Raw genomic sequence first — 25,084 nt, 5'->3', positions numbered from 1 at the left:
GAACTCGGGACCTTTGCCTTTCGCAGGCAAGTTCTCTACCAGGAGTGCTAGTTCTACAAGGTTCGCAGGAGAGCTTCTGTAAAATTTGGAAGGTAGAAGACGAGGTACTGGCAGAAGTAAAGCTGTGAGGACGGGGCGTGAGTCGTGCTTGGGTATCTCAGTTGGTAGAGCACTTGCCCGCAAAAGGCAAAGGTTCCGAGTTCGAGTCTCGGTCCGGCACACAGTTTTAATCTGCCGGGAAGTTTCAATGAACACATTGATGCACTGAAATGGTGCAGAGGTTAGATTGTACTTACATACACACACACACACACACATACAAACGTATTTACAATGAACAGATTACTGCACTGAAATTGTGCAGAAGGTATATTGTACTTATATGTGTTGCATGTTAAATTGGTTCTGCTAAGAAATTCGTCAGTGGAGTAGAAGGAGTTGGCCACCAATAAATCCTTTAGGCTTCTCTTAAACTGGATCTCTAATATTTCGAATAAACATGAATGATAATTAAGGTAAGATCAGCAGAACTGTATCGTTGTTAGCTCACAATGCTTTAGTGTCCACGAGAGTGTGGGACGTTGGATTACCGTAAGGAACTGCAGAAAGACTTGGACAAATTTTTCGCTTGGTGTAACGAAAGGCATCTCTCTTTGAATGTATATATGTAAGATATTGAATATAACAAAGAGAAACAACGTGGTAGTATCTAACGGCAACATCAGTGGTGGACGCATTGAACACGTCAAATCCTATAATATGTTATGAAATAAGGTCTTTCTCTTTAGCGTTTGTCCCGTCTCTTGGGAGGGCCCGCTGAATGGATTCGCTCTCCCCACTTTGTTCGTTCGTGGGCCATGTCTGGATGAAGGCTTAGGACCTTCAGGTCGCTGTACAGAGTGTCGGCTCATCGCCGTAATGGTCGTGCGTTGAGTCTTCTTCCCATGACTTCCACTGTGTATGCTGCCTTTGTACTACACTGGTGTCCAAGATTAAAGCAACAAACTTCTAATTCACTAAATAATCACCCATACTGTCATCAGATATCGTTACGATCGCGTTCTGCACGGAAGATGACATTCCGATCAACGGACAACCACGTCAGGGCACCTATCCCGCGGGGTAGTGTTTGCAGAGTACTCTCACATCCACAGTCGCTGTGTACACAGGCACAGACGGTGCAGTGTGGCACGGAGAAGACGCCTACAAGCTCTCTGCTACGGAGGACTATAGGGAGCATGGAAGAAGGATAGTCGCAAACTGATGTGGCCCGACGGCTTAATGTGAATCGTTCTGTTGTTTCTCGGACGAGGCGACAGTTTATAGACACCGAAACTGCATCCCAGAGACCAGGACAGGGGTGACCAGGTGTGACACCACAATAGTGGATCATTATTTGGCTGCAAGGGCACGACGGTACCGTCTTAGTACTGCACTGCAAATGGCATCTGTCCTCGCAGCATCCATGGAAGTGTTGGATCGAGGCAAAATGTGTACAGAAGGCTTCATCAGAGTGACCTTTATTTTTGGAGACGTGCTGTATGTTTACCTCTGGCGTGTCTTTACAGAAGGGACTATAGAGCGCAGTGGTCAGCATTCCACTTGAATGGTCGAAGAGTGGGCCACTATTCTTTTCACAGATGAGTCCCGGTTTGATGTGTATAATTATTCTTGACGGATTCGCATGTGTTGGGAGCGTAGAACACAATTTCTGGATCAAAACATTGTGGAAAGAGACAGATATCGAGGAGGATCCCTAATGGCATGGGCAGGGGTTATGTTGACCACTCGAACATCTCTTCATCAAAGTGTACAGGTGAATCAGAAAGATTTATAACTGCTGTCACGTACCCTCGGGAGATCCTGTTCCGATGTGTTGTGGGCCCAGACTTCGTATTGATGGACGATAATGCTCGACCTCATAGAGCACAGGTGCTTGGTGTTTTTTTTTTTTTTTTTGTTGTAAACGGAAGACATTGTACGCATGGCGTGACCTGCTCGCTCTCCCGATTTGAGTCCCTTAGAGAACGTTGGGATGCACTAGGGAGACGGATTGCATCACATCAGCATCCACCAACCAGTCTCCAAGACTTGTGTGCAGCTCTCCAAGAAGAATGTGCGTTATTACATCAACATGAGATTGATGACATCATTCACAACATGTTCCGTCGTTGTCAGGCCTGTATTGGTGCCAGAGGTGGTCACACCCCATACTGAACGCATTAACCAGTTGCTGGAATGTGTGAGCAAGTTGCAGTTGATTTCGTTTTGTGTTCGTTACTTTGTTTTATAAGGTGGTGTGGTCTCCTGACCTTCATTTCTTACATATTCCGCCTCACAATCGTATTCTGCACATCAAGATGCTTCATTTGAACCCAAACTCGATAGGGTAGAGTCAATTTTGTATGAATTCATATAAGCGATATGCAAATCTAATAAGTAAATCGCAAGTGCACGCCGAGGTTGAAAAAAGCCGAGGCTGGCGTACACAATGTGACGGCCATAGCAATTTTCGTTCTAAATAGGTAACCAGCCCACTGGGAAGACCGTCCCTTCAGAGGTCTGGGTCAACAACATACCTACTTTGGCCAAAGCGACTGCCCAGAGAGAAAACAGCTTTTTGCCATGGTTCAAATGGCTCTGAGCACTATGGGACTTAACATCTGTGGTCATCAGTCCCCTAGAACTTAGAACTACTTAAACCTAACTAACCTAAGGACATCACACACATCCATGCCCGAGGCAGGATTCGAACCTGCGACCGTAGCAGTCGTGCGGTTTCGGACTGAGCGCCTAGAACTGCTAGACCACCGCGGCCGGCTAGCTTTTTGCCATAGTGAAGGGATAACGACTCCCACGTTTGACTTAAAAGCAAATTCCGCTACATTGTGTGGGAGCGCCCAGAAGACGCATTTTTTCACGGACCGACTGCATAGTTACGGAGTTCTCACTGGAGGACAGTATACGCCTAATAGAGATGCTACAGATTTCCGCAGTGGTCGACTCAAACGAAACGTAATTCTCCCGCTTAAAAGAGCAACGCTGATTCGCTGATTGGCGGAATATTTCTGACGCAAACAGCCAGAGGAGTGAGGGAAGACAGCGAATGATATACCCTTGCAATTTTACCAGAAAAAGGGGCTGTTCCGTTGTCGCTCTTGGAGTGGGAACACGTAACGAGAGCGAGTGCGCTCGTATGTGTACGCAAAGAGCGAGGAACAAAGTCTCTCCTCAGTACTTCACTGGGAGAGCACCTCTGTCGTTAGCAAATCGGAGTGACACTCTATTTTGAGTTGCTCGCGATTAAGCATTGTTCACTGTGTTGGCCGCCACACTTATTGTGCGGTGTGAACATGGAGAGAGTACTAGTTAAACGCCTGCGAGCGAGTATTGAGTGGCATCGCAGTAGACTGGTCATCTGACCAGTGTACCACGCCAATAGTTAGACTAGAGGCGGATAGGAGTCCTTGACTTCATCAAAGCATAGGGAGAGTTTGATTGGCGAAGACCAGTCCAGATAGAAAGAGATAGTTGTGTTATTTGTCAGCAGCGAGTGAGGCAGCAGTCGTCACAGCTCACAGTATTGTGCACTACAGCATATGCGAGTCCCATCTGCCCTCCATAACAGTACACTCCATTACATTTCTCACGCGACAGCCTTGACCATACCTAGAAAAGTTATTCAAGTTGTGTAGGTGCGGCTCTCAGCCATTCTCCCAAGTAAATAACATTCTTAAAGAAAAGGGAGAAAAGAACCTTTCCATACACTGTAAAATAATAGCATTCCTACTGTTCCGAAAAGAACCCGGATTTTTATTACTATTTTTATAAGAAAAAGTTTCACTTGAGTTCTGAGAATTTTTTGTAATAAGTAATACACTCCTGGAAATTGAAATAAGAACACCGTGAATTCATTGTCCCAGGAAGGGGAAACTTTATTGACACATTCCTGTGGTCAGATACATCACTTGATCACACTGACAGAACCACAGGCACATAGACACAGGCAACAGAGCATGCACAATGTCGGCACTAGTACAGTGTATATCCACCTTTCGCAGCAATGCAGGCTGCTATTCTCCCATGGAGACGATTGTAGAGATGCTGGATGTAGTCCTGTGGAACGGCTTGCCATGCCATTTCCACCTGGCGCCTCAGTTGGACCAGCGTTCGTGCTGGACGTGCAGACCGCGTGAGACGACGCTTCATCCAGTCCCAAACATGCTCAATGGGGGACAGATCCGGAGATCTTGCTGGCCAGGGTAGTTGACTTACACCTTCTAGAGCACGTTAGGTGGCACGGGATACATGCGGACGTGCATTGTCCTGTTGGAACAGCAAGTTCCCTTGCCGGTCTAGGAATGGTAGAACGATGGGTTCGATGACGGTTTGGATGTACCGTGCACTATTCAGTGTCCCCTCGACGATCACCAGTGGTGTACGGCCAGTGTAGGAGATCGCTCCCCACACCATGATGCCGGGTGTTGGCCCTGTGTGCCTCGGTCGTATGCAGTCCTGATTGTGGCGCTCACCTGCACGGCGCCAAACACGCATACGACCATCATTGGCACCAAGGCAGAAGCGACTCTCATCGCTGAAGACGACACGTCTCCATTCGTCCCCCCATTCACGCCTGTCGCGACACCACTGGAGGCGGGCTGCACGATGTTGGGTCGTGAGCGGAAGACGGCCTAACGGTGTGCAGGACCGTAGCCCAGCTTCATGGAGACGGTTGCGAATGGTCCTCGCCGATACCCCAGGAGCAACAGTGTCCCTAATTTGCTGGGAAGTGGCGGTGCGGTCCCCTACGGCACTGCGTAGGATCCTACGGTCTTGGCGTGCATCCGTGCATCGCTGCGGTCCGGTCCCAGGTCGACGGGCACGTGCACCTTCCGCCGACCACTGGCGACAACATCGATGTACTGTGGAGACCTCACGCCCCACGTGTTGACCAATTCGGCGGTACGTCCACCCGGCCTCCCGCATGCCCACTATACGCCCTCGCTCAAAGTCCGTCAACTGCACATACGGTTCACGTCCACGCTGTCGCGGCATGCTACCAGTGTTAAAGACTGCGATGGAGCTCCGTATGCCACGGCAAACTGGCTGACACTGACGGCGGCGGTGCACAAATGCTGCGCAGCTAGCGCCATTCGACGGCCAACACCGCGGTTCCTGGTGTGTCCGCTGTGCCGTGCGTGTGATCATTGCTTGTACAGCCCTCTCGCAGTGTCCGGAGCAAGTATGGTGGGTCTGACACACCGGTGTCAATGTGTTCTTTTTTCCATTTCCAGGAGTGTATTTTTCGTTCGTTTAATGTTTTTCTTACACTAACTAGCAATACTCCCATACCCAAGTATCCCACTAGTTACATAAGAATATATAGAATATTTTTGTCTTTTCCTTACAGCGGACGACTCCAGAAGATATTTGTTGCTGAATGTTTTTCAAGCAGTTCTTGTTGGTATATTAGGAGCGTCTGTCTGACTTCTGTAGTAGTGTGCGGTGGAAATTGTTTATTGCAGGAGCCAAAGGGTACTTGTTGGATCAATCCATTGTGCAACTTGACAAAATAAAACCCACACACTCACAGTTTATACTTTACTATTACCTGTTCACACTGTTTTATGGCAAAATAAACATAACCTTGCAAAATTTCTTTTTGTTGCTTTAATTCTGGACTCCAGTGTAATAGTGTCCTCTGCATGTAGCGCATGTCCAAACCATCGCAAATGGCTTTCTCATTTTTTCTTCTGTACTGGTGCGACCGCCAAAAGGTTTACTCATAATGCCATTCGAAACATGATCCAGTCGAGTGATGCAATCTGTCCATCTAAGCATTTTAGTGTCCATAACCCCTAGTCGTCGTTCTGCCTCTTTTTTAGCTGGCCAACACTGGATGCTGTAGAGAACAATGGGACAGATGACAGTCTGGTAGATCTTTGACTTCACACGATCCTTAACTCAACTATGGCAGGTGATGTGTGTTGTCATTCGTCGCTTTATCCAACGGCCTAGTCGTCGTTCTGCCTCTTTTTTAGCTGGCCAACACTCGATGCTATAGAGAGCAATGGGACAGATGACAGTCTGGTAGATCTTTGACTTCACACGATCCTTAACTCAACTATGGCAGGTGATGTGTGTTGTCATTCGTCGCTTTATCCAACGGCCTGCATACTTGCGTTGACCTCGTTAGCAAGCTGGCCATCGCTAGAGACTGTAGAACCTAGACACTCACATTTCATTACTCGTGGTAGATCTTCTCTGTCAACGTTGAAGACGTCAAGTTCTTGAGGATCTGATGTCATGTACTCAGTTTTCTTTTCGTTGAGCATATTGCACAAGTAGGTCGTTCCACTGTTGAGTTTGGTACTGGAGATCAGACTTGTTGTCCGAAGCCAGAATGACATCATCGCCACAGAGTAGTCTCATAATCCAGGTCTCCATCACAAGAATGTACTGCAGTGGTGATAAGGCCGAGCCTTGGTGAACACCTCACGTGATGCGAAAGTCATTGGATCTCCTGCTCCTCGGTTCAACACACAGAAGCCGCACCCAGTTAGCAAGGTACTCTAAAATGTCATGTTCTCGAAGGGCTAACCAGGTATTTTTCAACCAGCAGCCATGCAGCATGGATTGTGTCAGTGGTAAAATCAAATGTCGTGTGGCTAGGGCCTCCCGTCGGGTAGACCAGTCGCCTGATGCAAGACTTTTGGGTTGACGCCACTTCGGTGACTTGCGCGTCGATGGGGATGAGATGATGAAGAGGTGATACAATTTTTCACAAATCTGTCTTGGTTCCCTGGGATTTAGGATATATGCGAATCCTTTTGTCTAGAATGTGTTCAAAGATCTTCATCACGTGGGTTAGTAATCTCATCGGGCGGTAATTACAACATTCAGCAGAGCTTCCTTCCTTTTTGAAGATTGCTACAGCGATGCTCCGCTGCCAGTGTGTTGGTACTCTAGTCTGACGGTCAGGTTGAAAAGATCTGTTAGCCAGCCTGCCCCTTCCACTGCCGAGAACACCACAATTCTGCTGCAAGGTTATTGCGGCCATTGGCTTTGGTTGTCTTCATGTCCTTCAGATCAGTTTCGCATTCTGCAACGTTGATTTTCTTGACTGGTCCTTCAACAGCTGACATGTTTGGGCCAATCAATGGGGAAATTTCTCATTCGAAATTGTCTCAAGTGACTACGCCAACATTCCATTGCTTTCTTCCAGTCGTTTTTCGATGTTTCGATTTGACTAAGCGATAAATGTACGTTCTCCTTCGTGTGTCAAGTTTTGTGTAGAGATCTGAGAACTTGTCTGTTTTTGTGACTGCAACGATCTTCTCCCTCTCTCTACAGGCTTGTGTGTAGGCGTTTCAACAGAATAGTGTTTTATCTGTAAGAAACTCGTGGAACAATTTTTTTCTTCCTGTGTACATCATCCTTGCGGCTTCGTTAGCAGAGATTTGCAATTAAGTCCAGCTCTCTTCGACCGTGGTAATTGGTGCTGTCATATCATACCATATGGTATGAAATGGGATGATCTCGTAAGATCGGTAGTAGGGAAGGCAACTGGAAGACAGGTTTTTAGGAAAATGTAATGTATTTGTGATGGAAATGTTATAAAAAACGCCAGTGTGACTAATTATGTCTGCAAGATGGTGTGTCGTGACTAATTATGTCTGCAAGATGGTGTGTCAATCGATGCAGGTTATTTGCAGTTATCATTATTATTACAGGAACTAAAATGTTTGTTTCTGTGTTCTTGCTGTATGGTTAATATTGATTACTTGTTATCAATATTGATATTTTAAAAATAGTTTCTATGTATCAATGATAAATTTGAAAACAATTTTGTTTATTCTGTGTAAAACCTATAACACGACATGTCTAATATCATTATAAAATATGATCTATTGGCAAAAATAAACTGCACTAAACTACAAATTGAGGTGTAGGGAATAGGTATCCTGTACTGACTCTTACCAGATTGCACAGTAAAATGTCACCCCTGTGAAATCACTCTACCAATAGCAAGCAAGACCACTACAATTGTATGTAACATACATTGGTCCTGGCAGTCAGTCAGCTCATGACGATGAATTTGATGTATATCTTCGAGAACTCGAATTTTAATTCAGTCGTGACGCAGACTGTACAATGGGCAAATTTTTTTGTAGTGAGCACTTTTCATTTCAAGTACGTTCAAATGGTTCAAATGGATCTAAGCACTATGGGACTTAACATCTGAGGTCATCAGTCCCCTAGACTTAGAACTACTTAAACCTAACTGACCTAAGGACATGACACATATCCACACCCAGGGCAGGATTTGAACCTGCGACTGAAGCGCCTAGAACTGCTCCGCCACAGCGGCCGGCCAAGAACGTTCATCTGCTACCCGGCGTCTAGTAGATGCCTGGTCGGTAGAGATGGGCAAACTCATTCATCCTTGGGAACTAGTTCACTGCTGATCGTTCTTTTTTGGGAACCGTTCATTTTTACCCGTTCACCATTCATTTGTGCTTAGTATATAGTTCTTATGAAAAACTGAAGACTAGTAGTGTAGGTGACTGAAGGATGGAGGGCACCAAGAGGGGGCACTTGCCTCCCCCCCCCCCCCCTGGAGTACAGACTTTTTATTCATTACAGAATTCTTACACACTTTTAGAAGTAATTTCAGTGATTCTGCAGAACTTCTCGTTTAGCCAACCGAAGCCTTGTGTGGCTGATCGCAGAGAAATAATATAGGGTGGCGCACGGAAAACCGGCACCGAGTACAGACTGCTCGCCAATTACGGACGATGTGTTGCCCGTTACGAGCAGATACAACAAACAGACAAGAACATGAAAATCTCACGAGACGCGCATGGGCTATAGCCCATGTAGTCTTGTAAACCTGTTGGTGGCTGTTTCCCAACTTAATAGACCACAAGGGTCTAGTATAAAATTCTTCGTTTTGGCTTCCACTACATAGCTATGCTACGTTGTAAACAATAATCGTTTACACCCTATATATATTTCACGTTGTCTCTGAGTTCGTAGGCGAAGTAGAGACTTTATGGAAGCATAAAATAAAATGTGGTTTTCTCATACTTGCGTCACACGCTTTGTAAAAATTAGGTTTTTATGTTGCATTATTAAAGTTAATGCAGCGATAGTAATAATAATAATAATTAAGTTCGCAGTAGTAAAGTTTTTGGTTTGAAAGCTCCTTCTGAACAAATGTTTTTGAGATAATCAGTAAATACAATTTTATGGCAATCTATGTCTTTTCAAATGGAGAGGCACCGCTTTTCCTACTGAGCCAAAATGACCCACAACGCATTTTTTTTTCAATGAAACCAAACTAGCAGGTAATGTAAATTGGAAACAACCAAACTTAAAAATAATTAGAGCCTTCCTAAATGTAATGTTTTGTGTATGAAAGATACACGAAAATCTTTTTATATGAATTTTCTTACACTAAAAATTAATCAAATTATTGAAAGTTAGCTGCTAAATCAAGTCGATGGAACCAAAAAATATATGAATAACAAAAAAAACTTGCCTTGTTATAAGTATGTCTCCTGCTGTTCATCGATATAATGAAATGAGCTGATATGCTATTTTGTTACCTGAAAAGACGTACCTATTACATACAACGTAATTTTTATGTAATTTACGTAACTATAAAATACTTTTTGATTACCGGTCGTGGGCGCTGAATAGCCAGAACCAAGTGCAAGAACAATTTGGAACACATGTAAAATAGGCGAGCGCAGTCAACGAAACGAACAACTGGATACTGAACTAACTAGGAGCAGTCGGCAGTGGAACTGAGACAGTGGTCATGCGAAAAACGACGAGTGCGGCCGAGGGAGACCGAGACTGAGACTAGCACGCGACCGAGGCTGGAACGAGAACTACCGAAGTGACCGCCGCGACCGAAGTGAACTAGTCAACTATGAACCGATCGTTCCTCGTTCCCGGGAACTATAAATAGACCGCCGCGACCGAAATGAGCTATGAACCGATCGTTCATCGTTCCCGGTAACTATAAGTAGACCGCCGCGACCGAAGTGAACTATGAACCGATAGTTCCTCGTTCCCGGGAACTATAAGTAGACCGCCGGGACCGAAGTGAACTATGAACCGATCGTTCATCGTTCCCGGGAACTATAAGTAGACCGCCGCGACCGAAGTGAACTATGCACTGATCGTTCCTTGGAATTCGTTCCTCGGTCCTTTCGTTCATCTTGGTGAACCGTTCCTTTGCACCCGTTCGTTCGCGAACTACCCATCTCTACTGGTCAGGAGAAACAGTAGTGTTGTGAATTTGACGTTTGTTGCAGATTTGATCGGCGGCCATGTTGTCAGCTAGTCCACAACGCGTCCGCCAGATGGCGGCAGTGCTGAGCAGAGGCCGCGCAACGGTGGCGGCTGCAGCAACCACAGGTACTCCACAGGGTGCGACGGAAGAGTGGCTGCGAGCGAGGCCCTTCGAGGAGATACCAGGGCCCAAAGCGCTGCCCATCATCGGCAATGCGTGGCGGTTTCTGCTGCCCACAGGTAGGTCCGAAGGGAGGATTCTCTGTGCTGCGCGAATATTCTCCCCACTTGTTTACTGGCTTGTCTCCTTCATTCCACGTTTTAAACAAAATCTCCACTACAAGTGTGGTTAACAGACGCGTGGAGCCACAGCACAGATGAACTGTGGCGCCCCTAAAACAATGTTTTCTCATTTTTTGGAAAATATTGTTTTATTTCTGTATAAAATGTGACAGTAAAATTTAATAGCCCACAGCTCGTGGTCGTGCGGTAGCGTTCTCGCTTCCCACGCCCGGGTTCGATTCCCGGCGGGATCAGGGATTTTCTCTGCCTCGTGATGACTGGGTGTTGTGTGATGTCCTTAGGTTAGTTAGGTTTAAGTAGTTCTAAGTTCTAGGGTACTAATGACCATTGATGTTAAGTCCCATAGTGCTCAGAGCCATCTGAACAATTTTTTAAAATTTAATAACAATTTATTTTACTGATGTAACCAATAAAGGATAAAACTGTCATCAACTTGTTGGTTTGGAAACCACAGTGTTTCACTCGGCATGGTCCTGCTGGAGATGGTATGCCCTTGCCTTCCTTCAGTCTTCGAAGTGACTCATCCAGCCAATTACAAGGCGACCTACAGTTGAAGATGAACTCCGAACCACGGTACAACTCGGCATTTATCGTATTAAGAAACACTGCCCGAAAGAAAAGAAGTGATAAGTGATGCATAAAAATTCTAGAACTAACTGGAAATTGAACTCCTGAATATTGCAGTCTGGTGCTTTAGCACTGAGGCTCTCCATCACACGATTGCAATAAAAACTTTTCGGTCACTATCTACTTAGGCAATGTGCATACTGAAACATACCAAGCGACCAGGAGGTTCTCGTTTTCACCAAATCAGAAGAATAAGGTAATCATTGTTCTAGGTTGCAAGCTGGCCTATGGAGGCGGCAGTTCTCCGTCTGCCAAACGACTAAAAAGTCGTAACCACCATACCCAAGAGGTGCCACATTTATCAACAGCACAAGGAAATCTGACATTAAGCCGTGGCCCCTGTGTGGATCACCCCTAAGTTGGCTAACTAGATATAAATTAATTTAATTACTTCAAACACAGAACAAAATAAATGATATCGTAGGAAATGAGAATGGGTGTCGTTAAAAAATTAATAACAAGAGCATATGGTATAAAAAATAGATTTATTAACTAATATCAAGGTCAAGAGAGAACAAACATATAAACAGGAACTTCAACTGCATAACATTTCATTATCACAAACTCATGTTGGTTGGCAATAGACTTGGGGAACCTAACTGGAATTTACGTGTAAATGAGACTGGCTACTGTAAGTGGAAGGATGTCAATTTAGGCATGCACACTCTGCTGTATCGTTCCACTGGTTGGTCTCTCGTGTCAAGATACAGTTAAGCAAGTTTCAGGATCCCCGAACATATTCTCAGTTCGAATATAATGAATTTCCTTGAGGCAGAGAAGTTGCTGTTCATGCCTCAGCACGGCTTTAGAAAGCATGGTTCCTGCGAAATGCAACTCGCCCTTTTTTCACATGATATCTTGCGAACCATGGATGAAGGGTATCAGACGGATGCCATATTCCTTGACTTGCGGAAAGCGTTTGACTCGGTGCTCCACTGCAGACTCCTAACTAAGGTACGACCATATGGGATTGGTTCCCAAGTATGTGAGTGGCTCGAAGGCTTCTTAAGTAATAGAACCAAGTACGTTGTCCTCGATGGTGAGTGTTCATCGGAGGTGAGGGTATCATCTGGAGTGCCCCAGGGAAGTGTCGTCGGTTCGCTGTTGTTTTCTATCTACATAAACGATCTTTTGGATAGGGCAGATAGCAACGTGCGGCTGTTTGCTGATGATGCTGTGGTGTACGGGAAGGTGTCGTCGTTGAGTGACTATAGAAGGATGCAAGATGACTTGGACAGGATTTGTGATTGGTGTAAAGAATGGCAGCTAACTCTACATATAGATAAATGTAAATTAATGCAGATGAATAGGAAAAAGAATCCCGTAATGTTTGAATACTCCATAAGTAGTGTAGCGCTCGACACAGTCACGTCGATTAAATATTTGGGCGTAACATTGCAGAGCGATATGAAGTGGGACAAGCATGTAATGGCAGTTGTGGGGAAGGCGGATAGTCGTCTTCGGTTCATTGGTAGAATTTTGGGAAGATGTGGTTCATCTGTTCAGGAGACCGCTTATAAAACACTAATACGACCTATTCTTGAGTACTGCTCGAGCGTTTGGGATCCCTATCAGGTCGGATTGAGGGAGGACATAGAAGCAATTCAGAGGCGGGCTGCTAGATTTGTTACTGGTAGGTTTGATCATCACGCGAGTGCTACGGAAATGCTTCAGGAACTCGGGTGCGAGTCTCTAGAGGAAAGTAGGCGTTCATTTCGTGAATCGCTACTGAGGAAATTTAGAGAACCAGCATTTGAGGCTGACTGCAGTACAATTTTACTGCTGCCAACTTATATTTCGCGGAAAGTTCACAAAGATAAGATAAGAGAGATTAGGGGTCGTACAGAGGCATGTAGGCAGTCATTTTTTCCTCGTTCTGTTTGGAAGTGGAACAGGGAGAGAAGATGCTAGTTGTGGTACAAGGTACCCTCCGCCACGCACCGTATGGTGGATTGCGGAGTATGTATGTAGATGTAGATGTAGATGAAGAAGCTTGCAATTGACACTGGGAGTGACTATTGCGAGTAGAAGGCTGCTATGAAAAAAGATGGGCGTGAAAACGATTGATAGGATTCTGAATTTGCCGGGTCACTGATACAGCCGGTGAGAGATGAGGTGCTGTCGCCTGCCTGCTGGGGCTGCCAAAGCGTCGTACTGCAGGAGATGACCCCACGTCCGCCGTTGATTGCCCCACGTCTGCAAAAATATAAAATTTCGCCCAAGTGTCTGGACATCTTTACAACTAACTGCTCTCTCCATATAAACAGAAGAGCTCTAGCAACTGTACTCCGTGACGGTCGAGAAGCAAGTCGGCCTCTCCCTTTTGCTCAAAACCTTCCGAAAAACAGCCGTTACCCCCTGTGTTCTCGAATGAACCTATCATGGCCCAGTAGTGGTTACCGTACCAATCATGTTTTCTAGCAAGCAGATCCGATCTTCCTCACCCAATCACTGCAGGGCAGTAGACATTCTGTTCTCTGGAAAAACAGCACACAATGCCTGCAGGCCCTGCAGCCAAACCTCCGGCACGTTTCAAAAGATGAGGGAAGCTTCCTAGTGATACAAGCTCCGTCTCGTCCATAAAACGATTTAGCGGGCGCCGTTTCGGCGGGGCGCGGCGGCTTCTAAGAAACGCGACATCCAGAGAAATCCGTCGTCCCGTCTCACAGAGTACGCTGTTCTTGTAATAAACACATTATCCGGGCGCCAGTTCGACGCCGCTTTACCTGGACCAGCCGGCCGGTGTGGCCGAGCGGTTCTAGGCGCTTCAGTCTGGAACCGCGTGACCGCTCCAGTCGCAGGTTCGAATCCTGTCTCGGGCATGGATGTGTGTGATGTCCTTAGGTTAGTTAGGTTTAAGTAGTTTTAAGTTGTAGGGGACTGATGACCTCAGATGTTAAGTCCCATAGTGCTCAGAGCCATTTGAACCATTTTTTTTACCGGGACCCGCACATGTGATAAGGAGACCAGACTCCACACCACGCCCCCTCGTTAATAAAACGGATAGGCTGGCGCCAGGATGCCCAGCACAGCCAGTTTCTAAAGAAGTGTCATTTCGCATTCGGCCACGGCGTTCCCACCCTCTTGCTTGGCCGCTAGCGGAAAAAGGCCGTCTGCCAGAATGGAAGCCCATAAACCACTGCCCTGCCAGGCCTACGGCCCGTTTCGATGACTCCAATGGAACCTGCGAACTGTCTTGCTGCTCAGGGAAAGTTCTAAAGCAATGGTCACCTCCAGTGTCCAAAAATCCGTCTCTGTAGTCAAGTTTAACTCTACTACTGCTACTCAAGTCATGCAAGTATTGTGATACAACACCCTCAGCGCCATTTTAACGAGAAGGAAGTACTTCTCTGGGCGATATCACTAAACTGGTGTCTTGCTGCTTCGGTAAGTCCCTTGTAGCACAGTAGTAGCGCTCAGTCGCCAGGTTCCATGTAGGTGGTGATCCTGCCGAAGTGGAGTGTTTAGGGATGCCAGTTGTTGTCAACAACGTTTGAACTATTCATGTTTTAATACAGAAATTCCTTTGTCACACACGTCACAGAATTAGTATTTGCAATATGGCGGCTCTGGACTACGCCGTTACATTCGACCCTTTACACACATCAACACAGTTGTCTGACTTAACATAATGATAGGCACTGCCCACGACACGTAGCGTTCTTATAAATAATAACTTCAATTTATTTCTTGCTTAACATCTGAAATATTCACTCGCAACCGTTCTATTAGAGGCGCCCCGGTTACTCGACCGTGCATTTTGCGTGGCTCCTCGCGACTGACTCACCCTGTCTTCCCGAAGGACAAGAGAAACCACCCTACCTTTCTCCCTCAGCCAATAAGGACACTTCTCTCGTCCCTATATGCAAACTTTCAGCCAATGGGCGTTCAGATCGCCGTTGCTAGGCGGATCTGACGTCAATTTTGCTGACATTGTGACGAAAGTTTGTCTCGGAACACTGTCTCAGATTGTAAGATCCTACTCCCAAATAGTCGGATCTTGTCCCTACTAAGGTTGCATAACATTGCCTCCTATGATTTCATCACTAATGCTCCTTGCTGACGCTTAATTGTTAAATGTACACGTAGCCTGACTGCTACTGAGCATTCCCGATCGCATAAATGTGCGTAATACTGCGTGATACTTGACTTAAACACGTGAAGGGAATGCACAAATGCATTACAATGAGATCAATCAGTGGTTTACCCAAATCCTAATAGTCCATAAGATTAGTATCAGTCAGGGGAAATTTAGACACACCAAAGGCGAATGAAATTGTATGATAATCACAGAAACAAAATCAAAGGCGAAGTGCCTGACGGGTATTACCACAGCAGTGGCTCAAGGTTTTCTACCACCGATTGAGTTACCGGCAAGCAGAACTGAAAGTCGTCTCACATTGCAGGCGCTGACTTGTACCAGATTCGATAGTGATTACAGCTTATGTTGCAGAGTAATATGTATTATGTTATAAACTTCAGACCTCTCAGTAGAAAAAAAGTTTTGTGTCACAGTACGCAGGACAGTGTAATATACAAAAAGTTGCGAGCTATTATCTTGAGAGACTGGTGTACCTTATGCTTAATAGTGGCAGCTGCAAATCCAATACTGCTGAATTCAGCAGAGAAGATCTAAAGGTTTAAAACTATACAGTATGTTCGTATGCCCCTCGAAAATGCTTTGAAACGTGGTACACAACCCGACTGTAAAGGCTCACCGCCGGCCGCCGTGGCCGAGCGGTTCTAGGCGCTTCAGTCTGGAACTGCGCGACCGCTACGGTCGCAGGCTCGAATCCTGCCTCGGGCATGGATGTGTGTGATGTCCTTAGGTTAGTTAGGTTTAAGTAGTTCTAAGTTCTAGGACACTGATGACCTCAGATGTTAAGTCCCAAAGTGCTCAGAGCCATTTGAGCCATTCTTTAAAGGCTCACCGCCTGAAAGATACTCGAAGCAGAACCGCAGAAACTGTCCTATGTTAGCTACATTATCACTTACCTTCATCCAAATTAATTCGTATTGCTTTACTGTTTCGCTTGGCGGCCCACATCGTTCGGTTGAGGATATAACAAAAGATGGATTAGTAGGTGATCTTTCTTAACAAGTAAAGCAAAAATTGTCTATCGACAGTATGGTGGTGCAAGTTAGTAATATGTAAATAAAACTATTTGTCTATTTATAACACGCTAATGGGAATTAATATAGAACAATTACGATCAATGTGATCTCTAAACGTTTGAAAGTAATTTTTTAAAATTTTCTCGGCAAATTGCACCTGTTCAAACAAATTTCGGGCTGCAACGTGCTGTCGTTAACGACATGGCACGATATTTCGACTGTGCATCTGCCAGTGAGCCACAGATGATCCATCGAAGACTGGCGTAAACGTTCCCCTTCAGCAATTTACGAGGGGTGATCAGTAAGTAATGCAATAATTTTTTTTCTTGAAAGCAGGTTGATTTCATTCGGGATTCCAATACGCCATATTATTCTTCACTCTTTTGGCCACAAAACAATGTTTTTTAACATAATCTCCGTTCAGTACGACGGCCATACGTCGCATTATTGCGAGGGCCTGTATGCCCATGTGGTACCACTCTACTGGCCGACGTCGAAACCAACGTCTAGCCGCATCAACAATCTCCCCATTACTCACGTACTGCTTGCAGCAGAGTGCACCTTTCTTTGGATCATTTGGACTAAACAGACGGAAGTCGAAAGTTGGGAGATCCGGCCTGTAGAGTGAATTAGGAAGAACAGTCAAGTGAAGCTTTGTGAGCTCCTCTCGGGTGCGTAGACTTGTCTGATGCCTTGCATTGTCATGGAGGAGAAGTTCGTTTTCATTTTTGTGGCGACGAACACGCTGAAGTTGTTTCTTCTGTTCCCTGAAGGTAGCACTATACGCTGCAGAGTTGACTGTTGCACCATGAGGAAGGACATCCAACAGAATAGTCCCTTTCGAGACCCGGAAGACCTGCCGAGGGTACATCTCTCAACTTTATCTTCGGAGGAAAGGTGGTGTGGCACCACTCCATGGATTGACGTTTTGTTTACAGTTCGAAGTAATGAGCCCATGTTCCGACACGTGAGACGACGTTCGACAAAAAATTGTCACGCTCAAGCGGTTCTACAATAGGTGGTCCTTCGTTGCTCTTTTCGGGCTTCTGTTAGGCGGCGAGGAACCGAGTGGGCACATACTTTTGAGTGCCACTAGTGGTGGACGAGTGTGTCAGCGCTATTAACAGAGATATCCAGCTGGGCAGCGATGTGTTTAACTGTGATCCGTCGATCACCTCGAATGAGAGTCTCCGCACGTTCCAACATTGCAGGAATCACAGCTTGTACGGCCAGCCAGCACGCGGGATGTTGCGATGACGATAGGCGTATCGCCCAACGACTCATCGTGCTTTTGTTGACTGCCAGGTTTCCGTGACCATTCTGCAAGCACCTATGAATATCTGCCATGCTCTAATTTTCCGCCAAAAGAAACTCAGCTCTGTGCTTGGAACGCACCTCAATTACAGACGCCATTTTGAAGGCTACATATAGCGCCGCCACCTATTGGAACTTCATAAACTATAGGAGCTGAAGCTTCGCAATTTTTAACCGAAACTGGCACAGGGAAAAATTTGTTGCATTACTTGAAACTTCCTGGCAGATTAAAACTGTGTGCCGGACCGAGACTCGAACTTGGGACCTTAGCTAACTTTTTTTTTTTTAATCTCATTTTGTTCGTTTTCGTTCGTTGTATCTGCTCGGAGCGGACGTCGCAAGACACCCGTTTCAGTTCGTTGTTGATCCATTAACTCAGTTTTTTTTATTACAGAGGGCAGCTAACCCTCTGACCGAACGCAGTGGCCGGCCGCGGTGGTCTAGCGGTTCTTGGCGCTCAGTTCGGAACCGCGCGACTGCTACGGTCGCAGGTTCGAATCCTGCCTCGGGCATGGATGTGTGTGATGTCCTTAGGTTAGTTAGGTTTAAGTAGTTCTAAGTTCTAGAGGACTGATGACCATAGATGTTAAGTCCCATAGTGCTCAGAGCCATTTGAACCGAACGCAGTGAGCTACCGTACCGGCAGCAACTGAGCTACCCAAGCACGACACTGCCAGGAAGTTTCATATCAGCGCACACTCCGCTGCAGACTGAAAATCTCATTCTGGAAACATCCCCCAGGCTGTGGCTAAGCCATGTCTCCGCAATATCCTTTCTTTCAGGAGTGCTAGTTCGCAGGAGAGCTTCTGTAAAGTTTGGAAGGTAGGAGACGAGGTACTGGCAGAAGTAAGGCTGTGAGGACGGGGCTGAGTCGTGCTTGGGTAGCTCAGTTGGTAGAGCACTTGCCTGCGAAAGGCAAAGGTCCAGAGTGCGAGTATCGGTCCGGCACACAGTTTTAATCTGTCAGGAAGTTTCATATCAGAGCACACTCCGCTCTAGAATGAAAATCTCATTCTGTTGCATTACTTATTGGACGCCCCTCGTACTACCGCGCAGTGAGTATTTCGCATATGCATCATTATCGTGGTGACTGGCTGACAACGCCACCGGCAGGCAATGTCTCCAGTGGTGGAAATGTGGAGCTCGCTGTCTTCCGTGTTGCCCTTCGCCGCTGCCATCGGCATACTCTGTCTTCCATTACAGAAAATGTGGATGGTCTTTCGCTTTATTCAACTGGTAGCCGCTGTCACGTGTCATCAGATTTTCCGGCAGTAGTATTTGCAAAGATTCTTTTTATAATGAAGTTCCAAAAAGGTGTAGCTGTGACCAAAATTATTGTTTTATTGTACTCCGTTGAATGCGTGGTTGAGATACAATTTTCGGCAGTAGCAGACTTGCTTAATTTCAAAAGGCGAACGCCCCAGTGATGCTCAGTGTAGCGTTCTTCCGGGGCGCGCGTGGTCTGACCTGTGTAAACCAAAACACATTGGCAATATATTCTGTAAATTCCAGCCTTTCGCAACAACAACGTCCTTCACTAATCGAGCTGGCCGCTGTGGCCCAGCGGTTCTAGGCGCTTCAGTCCTGAACGTCGCTGCTGCTACGGTCGCAGGTTCGAATCCTGCCTCGGGCATTTTGGTTAGTAATAGCTGAGTGTACTGTATCGCTCAGTGGTTATCAACATAGAAAGACTGGTGTCCAGGACTAGCAGAGCCGCAAACCGCCACCATAAGATCTGGACAAGAGTAAATAATAAACTGGCACAAATAGTCTGTAAACATACATTTGTGCTACTTTTATCAAACCGGAAATCATAAACATAGTCTGATGTACAGAGCAATAGTTGTCAACACCTGACAACAAAGTACGAATGTCAAGACACTGCACCCAGTCTGATCACTTGCTCATGGAGAACTGGCCCAGCCTGCTGCGGGGCTGTCCTACATCCAGTTTGCTGTGGTCACTCTTGTCAGCAGCCAGTGTAGGCAGGTTCAGAGAGTGCACATCATTGGCTGTGGTATTGTCATGCGCATCCTCAACCAGCGTCCGTCGAAATCTCTTGATGTGCTATCAACTGTTGCCAGATGCCAGCTGTAGTAATGATACAACTGGAAGCACCTCCCAACATGAATAATTCTCTAATATTAATACCTATACCAAAAGAATAACCAACGCGTTCGAACCACATGGCTCCAGCATTGGACCACGGAGGAGTTGCACAATAAGCTGTCACATGACAAAGACATGACCAGAGACACAGCAGAAAATCAGCTTTGGCAGTGAATGTGCATAGCATCAGATCTGTTATTACTATAGGAACTGTCCAGTGCTCTGCCTGGAGTTAGCTGCAGAAGGCACAGAAAATCTGACTTATAGCTGCCGTCCGTTGTGGCCGAGCGGCTGTAGGCACTGCAATCTGGAACCGCGCGCAGGTTCGAATCCTGCCTTGAGCATGGATGTGTGTGATGTCCTTAGGTTAGTTAGGTTTATGTTGTTCTAAGTCTAGGGGACTGATGACATCAGATGTTAAGTCCCATAGTGCTTAGAGCCATTTAAACAATTTTTTTTTCACTGATCGAGAAGGTCTGCAGTTTTAGATGGAGGGCGGAAAAACTCTTTCACCCGAAATTTACGGAGGATTCATGCTATATTAAACGAAATGTTGCCGCAGAGGCAAGAAAAGATAGCCATTTGGCGGCGTGTTTTCCTCTCTATCCACTCCCACTTCTTGGTTTTAACTGATACTGAGTGCCCTGTTAATCTCCTAGGTGGAATATCCATGGTCCCTGAACACTGTTTTACTGTGTTTTGGTTGCCGAGGTCTTTAGGCAAACTATCTGGATCTGAGACTACGTGAGCTCTGTGTAAAAGTTTTCATTACTTATCTGATATGGTCATCTATTCTTCAGTAGTCTTCTGTAACATCATAATTCAAAAGCTTCTTTTCCCTTTCAGTATATACTCATTATCGTCCATATTTTACTTCTATAGAAATTAATGACTTCCAGGAAAGATTTTCTACCAATTACATTTATTTTCGATGTTAACACACACCATGACGAAAACGTGAACTACCCAGAAACATGGTCGAATTCAGTGTGACTTTGTACACATACACAACTTTGCTGTGTACGTGAATGATTAGAGTAGCAATTGTCTATGACAGATGTAACGACCACCGGAGTGCATATGTGTTGTTCCTGTTTAGTGTTGTTACCAGGCGTGGTAGGGGCATGAATAGCGTCAGATGTTGAGTGATCATTATGAAAGACACAGAGATTTCGTGTACTTTTCCGAGGCAGCATTATCAGCACCTCACAGAGTTTTCAAGGGGCCTCATTGATGATCTCCAATTGGCCGACCGGTCGCTTCGTGTAATATCGAGATTTGTGGGGCATTTGGATGTAACAGTGATCCGATGTTGGACTGCATGGGAACGAGAGGACAGCCTTACTCGTTATCAAGGTTCAGATCGACCACATCTGACCACCATATGGGAGCATCGCCGTATTGCGCATCAAGTACCCTGTAACCACTTCACATCCACGCCTGCCGCCTGAGAACAAGTAAAAGACTCCGCCCAACATTCTGTGTCACCCCGCACCATTGGACTGAACAAGTCGCAGGTGGACAAGGGAACCATCGTCGCATGCGTAAGCTACCGTTAACACCTGAATGGAAACAACTGCGTTTGGAGTGGTGCCGCGACCGCGGAGCATAGACTACTGAAGAGTAGTGCCGCATTGTGTTCAACGATGAAACGCGGTCCTGCACTACCCTGGGTGACAATCGTCGGGAGTGTGGAGGCGACCTGGGGACAGGTCCAATTTTTCCATTGTTTTGGAGAGGTGCAGAAGTGTTATACCTGGCGTCATGGTGTGGGGAGCTATCGGGTATGATTTTGGGTCATGGATAGTAGTGATAGAGGGTACCACGGCGCCACAACGGTACATCACGGACATCCTCCATCTCCATGTGTTACCTCTCAGGCGGCAGTACTGTGGTCCTATTGTCCAATAGGACAATGCTTTTCCACACACACACACACACAGACACACACACACACACACACACACACACACACACACACACACACACACACACACAGCATGTGTCTCTAAGAACTTTGTGACTGATGATGCATGGGACCACCTGGGATATCAACTCTGCCCCAGTGCCAGAACCCGGTATATCGAGGGTCAGTTACGACAGGAAAGATACAATGGCTTTGTGACACATTTTCCAACTGAACCAGTGCGTGCATGCAGGGTAGAGGGGTGTAACGTTGCACTAATGAGTGGACTCATATCGACAAGTTTTTTGAAAATTTTGAAACATCCCCTTTGGAAAATTAAAATTACAGTGCTGGTAAACTTCTACGTTATTTGATTTTCAAACAGCTGAGCACAACTCAACGTACTCAAACAGTTTTCGCTTTACTTATTCTGATCATCACTAAACTGACACACAATATTTTTAGCGCAACGCAATCTGACTTTCAATAATCCCTACAAAAGAATGGCCCCGACTAACAATAACCTATACCTTTCATGAATCACTTACCTCACAAGAATCTTCGTTACTCGAACTACTGCAATACAGCAAGCGCCAGTACTGCCAGCTAAATTAAAGATTCTGACCACTGAAGGCACTAACTACTGATAGGCATAGTTAGCAAATGAAAGATTTTAATAGAGAACAATCAATGTATTTACCTTAATAATGTTCAAAAGTCATCATATATATATCAGTTCATGACATCCAGTCTTACAAGTTTCCTTTTTCTGACGGACACACGTCCATATCGTCCGCTCATAGTAACCTCTCAAAACTCTAGCATCTCTCTCCCCACATCCGCCATTGTTGGCGACTCACATCCAACTGCCCAACACTATGCGCTGTTCACATCCAACTGCCCAACACTACGCAAGCGAATATTCCAACAATGAGTCCAGACTGCACACAGCACAGTCAGTGATTTTCATACAGAGCGCTACGTGGCGTTACCAACATATAAATCTAAACAGCCCTCTTACAATTTGACTCGATTTTTCAGCTGGTACAATAACATTACATATCATGTCAAAGGACCGTCTGCTTAGCTGGGTAGTAACGTGCTCTCCTCCCATGCGAGCGGACCAGGGTTCGATTCCTGGCCGGGTTGGAGATTTTTCTCCGCTTGGGGACTGGGTGTCGTGTTATCCTCATCATCATTTCATCCTCATCACCGACGCGCAAGTCGCCCAATGTAGCGTCGACTGATGTGAGACTTGCATTTGGCGACCGAACTTCGCCAGATGGGGCCTCTTGTCCAACGCTGCCATAAGCTCATTTCAATTTTTCCATCATGTCAAAGAGTGAGATTTCATTACGTCTCCCCTTCCCGTCGTGGGTGCTACACTTTTTTTGCCAGACCGTGTAGTTCCTGATATGTATTTCAAACACTTCTGTAATATTTCAGTATGGGCTGTACAAGTGTCTCGTATGCAATGTACGAAGGTTGACTGAAAAGTAATGCCTCCATTTCCGTAACTCTTCAACAGTGGCAGCATTGGTATGCGGCAGGTACTGGCTTGTTCTGTAGCCTCTCTCTGCAGCTCCAGTTGGCGGGAAGCATTGGCATTGAGCGGTTGTGTTGTTACAGTGTAAAGTATGGAACCTGCGCAGACGGTCGGTCAATGCGATTTAAGCAACGTGCAGTCATTGAATTCTTGACAGCAGAAGGTGCCACCCCAAAGGAGATTCATCAAAGAATGAAAGCAGATTATGGTGATTGTGTTGATGTGAGTACTGTGGGTCGCTGTGCGAGTAGTTTTGAGGTGTTGAGGCGGGATCATTTGACCTGCTTGACAAACAAAGAGTTGGACGATCTGTGACAGCAATCGCCGAGTTTCACAAGCAGAATATTGAGAGATTGATTCAGGACGATCGTCGTATCACTTAGAGAGAAACTGCAAGCACAATCGGCGTTTTACAAGAATGTATGGGTCATATTATTGCTTTGCTTGGCTATCAGAAGGTCTGTGCACGATGGGTATCCTGGATGCTGACTCCCGAAACGAAAGCGCACAGACTTGAAATTTGCCAGGAACTCTTCTCGCGTTGCGAGAATGAAGGTGACGCTTTTCTCCATTCGATTGTGACAGGAGATGAAACGTGGGTCACCATTACGACTATGAGAATGTGGTTGCAGAAAGAGAGTGTCGACTTTTTCCGTGACGGCTTCAAAAAACATGTTCACCGTTGGCAGAAATGTATCCAGTTGGCTGATGATTATGTGGAAAAGTGAATATTGCTAATTAAAGATCATATTCCAAGGATTATTTCTGCGTTTTATTTATTAAAAGATTCCCATCCAAACCCAATTAACGAAGGTGGAGGCATTACTTTTCATTCAACACACGTACTTCGTATAAAAACTACTGTTATGGAGTATCCTATAAACAAACTATAGCCTGCCGTTTGCTTTACCAACAGCTGAGTCCATATGGTCGTTTTATCTCATGTACGGTAACTAAGTTCCTCTCAAAGATCTGTATGACAAACTGACTCTACTTGTGACTCATTAAGCTGGTAGGCAAAGGACACGACACATCCATGTTTATGGTGGTGTGCAACTAAGGAGGCAGTTGCGTGATGCGATCTGCGTGGAGAAGGGTGGAGGATACTTTGCAGCATCGCCAGTACACTGTCTGTCTCTGTCCAACGCCACACCATAGCCTCCAACAGTTGCTCACCCAGGTAGTTGAATGCTGGGGAAAGCCTGAGTGCCACACAGGACAGTGTTTTTGCATCCCTGCAACAATTTATATGGTTGGAAAACTGTCGCTGTCGGATTTTAAAGTAAAACTTGTAATATTTGCTTTAAGCCACCCATCAAGTACGCACACCATACGTAAACAAACATGAAAATTAACTTTGACTGTTCTATGCGCACATCCAGAAGTGCACGTTGTAGACAGACGAAGCAGAGGGACGCTATTGGTAGGGACCAAACCAGATAGCACAGTGTTTAGCACAGTGGACTCACATTGGGGAGGACGATGGTTAAAATCCTGATGTAGGTTTTCAGTGATTTCCCTTAATGCTTAAGGGGGATGTTGATGAAAAACACACACTATTTAAAATATGCATCAAATCCACAATTTTGAAGATATGGGAATGAAATTTTGTTCTTTGCTTTACATGAAATTGCCACATTTGTTCACACGAAACTGCCACATTTACTGTTACGTTCCATGGGTTATGATAGTATATGTACCTTTTTCTCATAAACTATTCAAGAGATTTCTGCAACATGTTTTCTGTTTAATTTCTTTGCACATGGTAAGCTTTTCTTATGAGGTTTTTTTGAATATATCGAATAGGAGAATTTTAATAAGTTTTTAATTGTAATTCTGTAGGTATAATACAAAGTTCA

At 45.6% G+C, this 25,084-nt stretch overlaps 1 protein-coding gene across 4 annotated transcripts in view; it reads left to right on the top strand.

Moving 5' to 3' along the window:
• LOC126481147 (probable cytochrome P450 301a1, mitochondrial) overlaps positions 1-25,084 on the top strand; it is a 517,008-nt gene that overhangs the window by 86,350 nt on the left and 405,574 nt on the right. For all 4 annotated transcript variants that reach the window (XM_050104707.1, XM_050104706.1, XM_050104709.1 and 1 more), the window contains one exon: positions 10,329-10,545. In XM_050104707.1, coding sequence (XP_049960664.1) covers positions 10,344-10,545 — 202 coding nt within the window. In that variant the 5' untranslated portion in view covers positions 10,329-10,343. Of the gene's footprint in view, positions 1-10,328; positions 10,546-25,084 lie in introns of those variants that run through there.

This window comes from Schistocerca serialis, chromosome 5 (assembly GCF_023864345.2).
Source record: "Schistocerca serialis cubense isolate TAMUIC-IGC-003099 chromosome 5, iqSchSeri2.2, whole genome shotgun sequence".
In the NCBI taxonomy this organism is placed as follows: Eukaryota; Metazoa; Arthropoda; class Insecta; order Orthoptera; family Acrididae; genus Schistocerca; species Schistocerca serialis.
This window is presented reverse-complemented; position numbering and strand designations above follow the sequence as displayed.